The sequence below is a fragment of the Scyliorhinus canicula genome, chromosome 6 (assembly GCF_902713615.1).
Source record: "Scyliorhinus canicula chromosome 6, sScyCan1.1, whole genome shotgun sequence".
NCBI classification, from domain to species: domain Eukaryota; kingdom Metazoa; phylum Chordata; class Chondrichthyes; order Carcharhiniformes; family Scyliorhinidae; genus Scyliorhinus; species Scyliorhinus canicula.
The window spans coordinates 205853100-205864944 of NC_052151.1; the positions used below are offsets into that span (position 1 = coordinate 205853100).

An 11845-nucleotide genomic window follows, 5' to 3' on the forward strand; every position below is an offset into this window, starting at 1 on the left:
TGGGGCATGCTCAGTATATGTGGGCGTGGTTGGTCGGGCCCCCCCGTGGCACCTTTGACCTCCACCTCCAGGTGAAACCTTCTCATTCTGGTTCTTCACAGTGCCATGACGGAGGTTCCATTCCCAGCTTAGGTCACTCTTTGTGGAGCCTGCAGCTTCTCCCCGTGCATGCGTTTCGCCTGGGTGCTCCGGTTTCCTCCCACAAAACTGGAAAAACGCGCTTTTTGGGTGAATTGGACATTCTGAATTCTCCCTCACTGTTCCCAAACAGGCGCCAGACAGTGACGACTGGAAGATTTTCACTGTAACTTAATTGCAATGCTAATGTAAGCCTCCTTGTGATAGTAATAACACACCTATGGTTGTCGCAGATGTGGGCCATGATGGACATTTGGTCAGAACGAAATGCTGCCTCATCTGTTTCCAAGTTATCAAGGGAGCTACCACCTCTCTACTTGTTGACTGTTTTGCTGGCAGAGAAGGGAGTGTTGCCATGGCGAGGGCCCAGTGGGTCTTTGCGTGTCTCAATCCTTCATCCATCAGCTCACTCTTTCTGCCATGGCTGCGTGTCTCAATCCTTCATCCATCACCTCACTCTTTCTGCCGTGGCTGACATTGGTTGTATTGCAAGTTCGGGAGGGCCAGGCACCCCATCTTTTTTCACCTTTGTAGTACTATTTGGGGAATCTTAGATTCTTCCCCCACTCGCACCCCATACACAAACGCCATAATCATTTGTCTACAGAGCAGGAAAAGGTCTTGGGGATGTCGATTGGTATGGATCTGAACACAAAGAGGAACCTGGGGGACATTTCGATTTTGATCGTCTGCATCATCCCTGCCAGGGAAAGCGGGAGTGCATCCAATCTCGTCCACCTTTAATTTCTCCACCAGACAGATCAGGTTCCACTTGTGGATCCATGTCCGGTTATGGGCTATTGGGATTCCTAGGCAGCGGAATTTGCTTCGAGCCCTCAAGGTCTCCCCCTCCACTTCGTTTTCTCTGGGAAAACGTAACTTATTCCCAGTTTAAGTTTGTAGCCCGAGAGGCTCCGAACCGTCACAGAAGCACCAATGATTTCTTTTATGTTGCTTTGTGGGACCGAGAAGTAGAGGAGCTGATTATCCACGCATAGCAAGACTCTGTTTTCTCTGCCTCCTCTTTCCAGCCCCTCACCCATCATAGGACGATCGCCAGCGGCTGGATTGCCAATGCAAACAAGAGTGGGAACAGTGGGCATCCCTGCCTTGTGTTTCCGTGCACCTGGAAGTATTTAGAGCTGGTGGTGTTGGTCCGAACGTTCGCCATAGGGCCGTTGTACAGGAGCTTCACCTATGAGAACGACATAGCCAAACGACTCAGGTACCTCAGTGGGGTACTTCCATTATACTCTGTCGATGGCCTTTACTGTGTACAGCGAGATAATCAATTCTGCTGTTCTCTCCCCGAACAGGGTAATTATCACAATCAACCGTCGTCTGATGTTCGCAGTTAGCTGCCAGTCCTTAACAAAGCCTGTCTGGTCTTGGCCTTCTATGAGCACCTCTGGTACACAGTTCTCCAGCTGTTTAGCCGGGATATTCAGCGTGTATTTTCGCCTCCGCAGTGAACAGCGAAATTGGTCTCTATGATCCCCAATCCGTTAGGCGTTTGTTGCTTTTGGATAGTGATTTGGTGGCCTGTTTCAGCATTGGAGGTAGGGTACCCCTCGCTAGCGAGTCTGGAAACATCTCCTGCAGTTCCGTCGGTAGTGCCATCACAACTGTTTTGTCGAGGTCCGGCAGGAACCCGTCGGGTCTCGGCACCTTCCCCACCTGCATGGATTTGTTGCTCTACATGACCTCTCCCAGTCCTATTGGTGCTTCCGGCTCCCACTTTCTGTCGTAACCCCACGACTGGCATTTGCAGTCTATCGAGGAACCTTTTCATCCCATGGTCCCTGTGGAGTGGTTCGTTGGTGTCCAGTTCCCGGTACAAGGCCTCGAATGCTTTGTTGATCTTCTTTGATTAGGCTACCAGTCTGCATCTGCTATTCATTACCTGGGCTATTACGCACGTGGCTGCCTACTTTCTCAGCCGGTGGGCCATTGGGCGGCTAGCCTTTGTGGGTTTCGAATCTGGATCCTCAAAGCATTACACTGGGGCTTAAGATTACTGTAAAGCGACAATACGAAGGCGCCACTGCCTTGGCCAAACTTTTGTCATGTGACCCAATATCTCCTTCAGTGGCTCAACATCAGCTTCTTTTTAAAAACAGTAATGACATTGGGATATTGTTTGCTGGCTGCGTGTGAAGGGAGCGTTGTTGGATAGCGGTGAGCATAGTTACCTGACAAGTTGATGCGGGTTCGATTCCCGCTCATTGTTCCTAATTACTGATGATGTGGAGATGCCGGCGTTGCCTGGGGTGGGCACAGTGAGAAGTCTTGCAACACAAGACTTGCGAAATCCTACCAACTATCCTGGCGTATGACAAGTCACACCTCTTTAACCTGTGGTTATCTCTCCCTCCAGTCGCATCAGCTGGACCTGTAAAGACTTAAATACCTGCAAAGACTCACATTCAAAGTATAATCTTGCATAGTTGTCTTTGTCTATGTATGCTGTGTTTATGTAACCGACCTCTTCACTCACCTGATAAAGGAGCTGAAAACTCATCATTCCAAATCAACCTGTTGGACTTTAACCTGATGTTGCAAGACTCCTTACTAATTACTGATGGTGACGGTTTTTCACGAACTATCCCATGAAGCCGGGATAGAATTCCTGAGATACAGTGAAATACACAAATTCTTTGAATCTTTCCCCTCTGCTGCTTTCCATTTCTTATTTCCATATCGATTCTGGCACAGGGATTGTTTTATTGTTTAAACAGTGAGATCCCCCTCACACCACGTATCTGAAAGGATAACAGAAGGTTCTGGAAACAGTCATCAGGCCCGGCAGCAACTGTGGAGAGAGGAAGTGGGGTTGAACATTTCAGGTCTCTCGAAAGTTCAGAGTATACCCCCGGGAACCGAAGTCCAAACTGCCAGAGGTGCAGTGTTTTCCTTTCTATTTGAGGTCATAGTTTTCTCTATTCCATCCCTTTTCAGTTTATTTTTTTTATTCCCATTTTCGAAGGTGGCGCTAAGCTCTGCTTACTTATGTGGAATTTAACATCATTACATCCAAGCCCGAACTTCGACCCAGACCTTTTGAACTGCAAGCATTCTGATCTCTAAGTCAGGGATGATTTAGTCTGAGACTCTAGACAGGCCGATTTTCAGTGAGAGATTCGAGCAGAAAGAAAAACAGAGAGGCAGCAGCAAGTGGGAGTTGACGCAATTGTCCCCGCCCCGTCCACTCGCTGTTTCTTTAGTTCTCTGTGCTGCCACCTCTGGTTTCATTTCTGACCCAGTTCTGCTTCACAGATATTTTCTCTCGGGCTTGGCTGATACTGCCGCCGAAACGGCTCCTCTTACCGCAACTCTCCAAAGCAAAGCTTCCAGGAAGAAAAATGCGACTCCGGCCCCCAGGAAAGCCGTTCCGAAGTTCGGGCAGCAGATCCTGAAGATGGTGTCGGGCTGCAGTGATCGCAAGGAAATATCTCAGGCCCCCAGACAGAAAGCCCTGGGTGACAGCGGCCCCGATGTAGGGAAGCTCCGCTCCCGGATCAAGTTAACTATCAAGAGGAAAGTGGCAAAAGGCCCTCCTCTGATGCAGATAAAGAGACAGGGCACACCCGGCTCCTTCCAAATCGTTAAGAAGAAACCGCTGCGAAAACTGGTGAAGAAGTTGAAGGAAACAGCAGCCAAAGAATCCCCAGTCAAGGGGCTAGCCACCAAGAAAATCACAGCAAAGAAACTCAGAGCCAAGAAATACACAGTAAAGAAACTCGGAGCAAAGAATCCAACAGCCAGGAAATCAACCAAAATGACTGCGCCAACGGGGGAAAAGGCGATGAAATCTCCAAAGCTTCAGAAAGAGGTTCAGCCGAAGAAACGTAACATCGCCAGAAAGGCCACAGGCGGAAAGGCAAAGGCAACGAAGAAGGCTTACCAATCGAAGGCCCATAAGAAACCCAAATCAGCAAAGACGAAGAAAACAGCGGCCAAAAAGAAGTCAAAGATCAAAAACAACTTGTTAACCCCTGAAACCAACGGCTCTTCTCAGAGACCCCCGGGTCTCTCGGAAAAAGAGCTGATCGCAGAATCAAGTGATTCTGTCCAGGTTCCAGAGTCAGAGTGAGAATCTCCGTGAAACGATAACATTGGCGGTGAATCCTGCGAAAAAAAATCCCGAAGTCCAACACATGAGATTGTCCAAAGCAACTGGAATAATGGTGTTTATAAACTGCTGAACTTTGAGGGAATGTTAGGTTATCTAGAAGAAGGACTGGGATTGAAATCGAAAGGAACGGGTTAACTTGTTGTAGAAGGTAGTGTATTTAGGCGGGAATATTACAGGCTGTTAATTGTACTGGGAATGTATTTAAACTATGTGAATTCTCCTTCTGCGGGATCCTCCGGGCCGGCGGCGTCAGGTGGCCACAGTGGAAACCCCCTATTGGCCCGCTTCGGGAACGGTGAATCCTTCTTATGCGGGGCCGGGAAATGCGGCTGGCGGACCGGAGAATCCCGCTTTGGAAACCTTTGAATATGATGTCTGATTCTGTAAGGGTTTTATGTGGAACTATGTCTTTGCGTTTTATTGTCCATAAACAGTTTAAGATTAGCGGCTGGAATTTCCTCTCTCTCTCTCTGCTTATTGTCTGATTCCGCCATCCTCACTCCGCGTCTCGAACTCTGCAGATTTTCGATCAGATCGGAAAGAGAAATGTGTAAAACTGCCGGAACGAGTTATTTATTCTTTCATCAACGATCTGAATTGTGAAACATCGTAAGATCTATAATCTTAGTCAAAGTCTGGATAATTCCCCGCCAGATCCATTTTATGGGATAGGGTCAATAATAATTGTCAGGATACAGGGATCAATGACATTGAGGGGTAATCACATGTGGGTTTCCAGAACGCATTGTGAATTTGAACCATTTTCACCGACAGAATGAGAATTTCCCAATGAATGTTCACATAGTGGTGTCAAGGAGGCATTGCAGGGAAAAAGGGCGATATCTCGGCAGACTCTTCAACTGGGGCTATGTGGGTGCAATGTAAAAACAGAAGGGGACGTTAACGTTGCTGAGAGTGAAATATAGACCGCCAAAAGTCAGGGAGGGATAGAAAAGCAGATATCCAGGCACGTTTCAGAGACGTGTAAAACAAAATCGGTTAATAATACTTGAGGATCAAGGGAGTCAGTGCGTGATGGTTCCGGGCATATTGAAGGAGAAGGTGGTGGTGTAGTGAATGGAGGTAGGCCGAATTGGGACGATGTAAAGTTTATAAGGCGGCTGTGGCCGCATTACATAGAACATAGAACAGTACAGCACAGAACAGGCCCTTCGGCCCTCGATGTTGTGCCGAGCAATGATCACCCTACTTAAACCCACGTAACCCAACAATCCCCCCATTAACCTTACAGTACGGGCAATTTAGCATGGCCAATCTACCTAACCCGCACATCTTTGGACTGTGGGAGGAAACCGGAGCACCCGGAGGAAACCCACGCGCACACGGGGAGGACGTGCAGACTCCACACAGACAGTGACCCAGCCGGGAATCGAACCTGGGACCCTGGAGCTGTGAAGCATTGATGCTAACCACCATGCTACTGTGAGGCCCGGATTACCGGATTTGTATATGCATCAACTGATTTCAGGGGGGGGGGGGAATTCAACTGCGTGCTCGACCCTAAGCAGGTTCGCTCTTAGCCAAAGTCGCCGGCCCCTTCTGGGGTGGCGAGGGTATTAGTGGCATTCATGGAAGAGTTATGGAAGGGCGGGCCCTGGGGGGGGGGGGGGGGGGGAGAAGGGGAGGGGCGGTAAGGAGATCACGTTTTTTCCCCAGGTGCACAAGCCAGGACAATCATCATATGTAGGACTCTTCTATCGGGGTGAAAAGGGCAGAATATTATGCTGTACTTACTGGGCAGTAGATGTGGGTGGGACACAGCACATGGGATGGAGGTTGGATGTCGGGCTTTTATCGGAAATTGGTTTCTGCGGGAAGGTTTCTAGAGCCATAAGGGAATAGTTTAATAGGAGCGGGACGGCTCTGTAGGTATTGAAGGCAGTGATTTGAGGTGGAATCATATTGGACAAGGCGCATGTCGATGGGGCAGCCGAGTAGGAGTGACAGAGGTTTATTGGATGAGATCCTGGAAGTGGACGACGCGACCAAACCCTGTAACTACTAGCAATCAGGAAAACGCTACAAATGCTGCTTGACTAGCTGCCTGCGTACTGGGCGGTGCACCAGCGGGTGGTGTATGAGTACGGGGAGAAGGCCAGACATCTCTTCGCTCACCAGCTAAGGCGGCAGGAGGCGAGTAGGGAGATCGGTCAGTTTAGGTATTTACACGTCGGCTGGCCTCTGTCCCAGTCAAGGTGAATGGGGCATTTTGAGCCTTTTAAGAGAAGCTTTATCGGACAGAACCCCGAGGATAAGAGCGATGAGTGTCAGAGCTTTTCGATTGTCTGGAGTTTCGCAAGGTGGGGGAGGAATTCTGGGAGGAGCTGGAGGCACTGCTGGGATTGGAGGAGGTCCGAAAAGCCGTAGTAAAGATACAGACGGGGAAAGCACTCGGTCTGGATGTGTTCCCGGCAGAACTTTCTGAGAAGTTTGCCGAGAAGTTGTTTCCGTTACTGATGGGCATGTATATGCTTCCATGGAGCAGGGTTCTCTCACTGAAATCATGGTGGTGGTACGAACGCTGGCCAAAGGACCTGCTCACTGAGACGTTGGGGCAAGCATTCATCTCTATTCTCTTGGAAAAAGATAAGGATCTCACAGAGTGTGGGTGTTGTCCGATTTCACTGCGCAATGTGGACGTTAAGCTTTTGGCCAAGATAATGGCAGTGCAGTTAGAACCCTGTCTCCCGGAGGGGGTTGGGGAGGAGCAGACAGGATTTGTGAAGGCCTAAAATTGTCATCCAACATCAGGCGACAGTTGAATGTGGTTCTCACCCTAGCGCCTGGGCCGGAACCAGAGGTACTCGAGTCACTTGACACAGGAAAAACATTCAATAGGATTGAGTGGAGGTACCTCTTTGCGGTCTTGGAGACGGTTGGGTTGGACCCTCGGTTTGTGTCTTGGGTGCGGTTATTTTATGCAGCTCCTTTGGCCAGCGTTCGGGCTGCCCTATGTCTCCCCCCTTATTCGCGGTGGCAATTGAACCATTGAGCCGCAAGGCTGCGTACTTAACACCCTACATCATTTCCTATACACACGCGAATGTGTGGTAAGATTCAGTTCCAACTCTGTCTACATGTTTGTTGATGACACGGCCCTAGTGGGTCGGGTCTCAAACAACGATGTGTCAGAATACTGGAGGGAGATAGAGAACCTGGAGCAGCAACGATAACAAACTCTCCCTCAATGTCAGCAAAACCAAGGAGCTGGTCATCGACTTCAGGAAATAAAATGTCGTAAACACCCCTGTCTGCATCAATGGTGCCGACGTGGTGATGATTGACATCTTCAAATTCGAAAGTGTACAGATCACCAACAATCTGGCCTGGTCCACCCAGGTCGACGCTAGGACCAAGAAAGGTCCACAGCGCTGTATCTCCTCAGTAAGTTAAGGAAATTCTGCATGTCAGAAAACAAAAAAGATTAGGATCAGTCAGATTGTGTCTGTCTGTAAGTTATTCAAGGCTGGCAAAGTCTCCATCTAGACACAAGTCTCCAAAGTATACCAAGCCTCCTGTTCTCCAGGACCTGAACGATGTGCCCAGACCCACGGGCAGAAGTTGGGGTTGCCACATTTCGGGCAAGTGAGGGCAGTGAGAGGAGACGGGGGCAGTGAGAGGAGACAGAAGTGCTGCCGATACTGTTTCCAGAACCTGAGGGAGGAAATCAGCACAGGGTTCTGGGAAAGACCTACCAGGGGAAAGGACAGCGGCGTCGTAATTATGATATATGGGGAGGAGGCTGTGGTGCAAGACCATGCCTCTAATCTACTCCAATTCGACTTCAAATTACTTAGCCATTGTAGGATTTTCTGTATGTTAGCAGCCCAGCAATAAAACAGAAGATTCGGAAGTGCTAAGTCTCCCGTCTTTAGACTCTGGAATGGTTATCTGCCCAGATAAAGACGGATATTAATTCGTTAACCACAGCAGAAAATGCTTTGGGTAAATAAGTGGGGATACATTGAAATAAGAATAAATACCTCGGTAGGACATTCATCTTGATAGTTTGCATCCTTCCCATCAGAGTTAGAGGTAGGGTATTACACCTCTCTAGGTCCATTTTAGCTTTCCCATGAGGCTTGAAAAGTTCAGTTTGTGGAGTAAGGCTCAGTTATGGGCCTTGCGGATCCACAGATATCAGAAATTAGAGGGCCAGAGGTGAAATGACAGTGAACCAAGCTGAGTGTCTCTGGCTGTCGGGCTCACTGGAAAACAATAATTTTTACCCACATTTAATTTATAACCCGAAAATGTGACATATGGTGACATTTTCTGTTGAGGAGATCGCAACCGTCATATAAAACAGTAGATCATCTGCATATAGTGAGACATGGTGCTACTGTCCCTCCTGGTAAATTACCCTGCACCCATCCGATGACCTCAACGCTAATGGCCATCACTAAGAGCATTGGAGAAAAGGGCAGCCTTGTCTAGTGACCGTGCCTAACACGAAGTATTCAGAGGAGGTCATATTTCTGCGGATGTTGGTTTTCAGAATGTTGTACTTTGGACAAACCCAGGAGGAGAATTTGGGGCCAAATCTGAATTTCTCGAAGATCTCAAAAAGGTCTACTCTACTCTATGAAATGTTTTTTCTGCGTTCAAAGATACGAGAACGTCAGGTTCGCGAGCCGATGAGGGGGAAAGGATAATGTTCCAGAGACGTTGGATATTGACCCTTAATGGCCTATGTTTTATAAGGCCTCTCTGATCCTCTGATATTATAGTTGGAAAATTATGAGTCAGATCCGGGTTATCAGGACGTTCACCAGTAGCTTAACATTAGTGTTAAGGCACGAAATCGGTCGACAAGCCCCACACTCTACTGGGTCCTTACCCTCTTTAAGGGGCACTGGTTTTGTGGCGTGGGCAAGAGATGGGGGTAGTGATTCCTTGACAGTGAATCATTGAACATGTCCAAAATTAAAGGAATTAGTTGCTCTGAGAATCTCTTACACAATTTGGATGGAAGCTATCAGGACTCGGGGTATGTCGGATCGCAGCCAACTGAAACATTTCAGTATTTCTTCTAGGCTTAAGGGGAATTCCATTACCCATGTCCTGCCTTCCTCAATTATCGGGATGTGTAAACCATCTAGAAACCTCATCATGTCTATGGTATCTGCAGGAGGCTCTGACTCATATTGGTCATGGTAAAATGAACTGAAAGCCGCCTTCGCCTGGAGAGGGACTGTTACGAGGTAATCGTCTTTGCTCCAAATCTGTGGTATTTTTCCGGAAGCTGCCTGCTTATTGAGTTGATGCGCAAGAAGCTGACCCACCTCCTCCTCATGTTCGTAGAAGGTGCCTACAGAACTTCAGAACTTATGCACTGCTTTATTCGTGGATATCAATTCAAATTGAAGTTGTAGGCTTATTCTGTACCTCAGTGATTCCTGCGTTGGGTAAAAGAATATTGGTGGTCAACCTCCAAGATGGAGTCCTTCGTAATTTTCCCTTGACAGATACTCGAAGGGGCAGCCGGATGCAGTAGTCCATACCGAATACCCTTCTACAATAGAGCAGATTTTGCCCCGTGAAATGCTGCTCTTTTTATCGCCAATACAGCTAAGGCCCTGGTATGGCCGGACCGAGGGACTCTCCCATTTAATAAAAGCAAATTACTGCAGATGCTGGAATCTGAAACGAAAGAGAAAATGCTGGGAAATATCAGCAGATCTGGCATAACCTGCAGGCATAACCTCTCCCTACAGCTGCTGCCAGACCTGCTGAGATTTTCCATCATTTTCTGTTTCTCTCCCTATTTAATATATTGGTACCACTGCTCCATTGCAGGATATGCTCTGTTTATTTAAAGCTTTATAACCTTAAGATCATTACTCCAGGTAGTTTGTTTGCACGTGGTCTTGGTTACAGCTCGTGATGAGCCCTATCGGGCTCTGGCGGGGGTGGTGCATTTGAGAACTTTCTCACCCACCATATTTAACTGCATGCTGACTATGTATTCGGTGGAGCTGTTGCCCACCGTCCCTCTGGCGAACCCACAAATTGGATGTTTCGTCTTCGAGTCCGGTTCACTTACTTTCTTTTTAAAAAAAAGTTATTTCACTAGACATGTATCAAAACAGGTTACAACCCCTAAACACACTGTGAAACATACTTCCCAGCAATGAACTATCGAGTCTGAACAAATGTTTACCCCTTTATCACCCCCCCCCCCTCCGCCCCCCCACCCCCGCCCCCTAGGCTGCGACGAATAGCTCCTCAAACACGGTCACAAACTTCCTGCACCTTTTCCCAAACCTCTCGGCGGAGACCCTTAACTCATACTTTATCTTCTCCAACTGCACGATGTCGTACAGGTCAACCAACCAAGCCACTAGTCCCCATGGCGATGCCGACCGCCACTCCAGAAAAATTCGCCGTCGTGGAATCAGAGTGGCTAAGACCACAACATTGTCCATCTTCCTCTCCGTGAGCTCCGGCTTTTCTAAAACACCACAATTCGGCACCAACAGGTCCGGGTCCATCTCCTCCTCCACTATCCTGGCTGAGACCGCGAACGCTCCCGCCCAGAATCTTCCCAATTAAAAAAAACCCAAAACATGTGTCCGTGATTCTCTGGCTCTCACACAGACCTCTCACACTCATCTGCTACCCGCGAAAGAACCCACTCATTTTCGCCTGAGTCATATGCACCATGTGCATCACCGTTTACCCGATGGAGAACCTCACTCCATATTTCCCAATTGATCTCCCCTCCCAACTTCCCTTCCCATTTCACCTGGATCTTCACCACCTGCTCGCCTCCCTGCCCCCCGCCCCCCAACCACTTATATATATCTCCAATTCTTCCCTCTCCTTCCACATCCGGCATCAGCAGTCGTGGCAGCAGGGTGAATCCTCGCAACCTCGGGAACCCCCCTCCAGGCATTTTGCGCAAAGGCTCTGACCTGCAGATACCTGAACTCACTCCTCCTCGGCAGCTCTACCCTCTCCCTTAGCCCCTCCAGACTGGCGACCCCTTCCTCCAAAAACAAATCCCACAACTTGACCAGCCCTCCTTCCCTCCAGCTCCTGTATACACTATCCATCCTACCATACTTAAAACGATAATTCTTACACAGCGGCGTTAACACCGACATCCCTTCCACCTGTCAGGTGGATGTACCTTTAAGAAATGGATGTTTATCAAATAGCTGCAAATATGCCAGTGTGTGGGTGGAGCTGGGCTGTCTGTCTGTCTTTTTACTTTCGTTTTGAGTTGAAAAGCTGCTTTGTGGCTCTGTTTTCGGTTTCGTTTTCAGAGTTGGAGAGCTGTATTTAAAGTAAGCACATGTGTAATGATATCTCCCTCTGCAATCTAAAGAATGTCTCCAGATATTTCCAAGTAATACCTGTTTCTGTAGAGAATTTAGACCTTTGGCTTTGTTAAACAGTGTTTAACTTATGGATGTTCCTAGGAAAGGTATTAAGGGTTACCTATAGTGTATTGTATCTGTGGGGTTACGTGTGTTGGTATATGATAAATAGTTTACTGTGTGTTTATAAAATGTTAACTGGATTCATAGAATAAATATAGTTTTA

At 48.1% G+C, this 11845-nt stretch overlaps 1 protein-coding gene across 1 annotated transcript; it reads left to right on the plus strand.

Annotated features, from left to right (window-relative positions):
• Nucleotides 1-3556: 3556 nt before the first annotated feature.
• On the plus strand, nt 3557-4231 carry LOC119967995 (histone H1.01-like). The gene has a single exon (XM_038801096.1). It carries the CDS (start codon nt 3557-3559, stop codon nt 4229-4231), a length of 675 nt encoding a protein of 224 aa, XP_038657024.1.
• The last annotated feature ends 7614 nt before the right edge of the window (nt 4232-11845 follow it).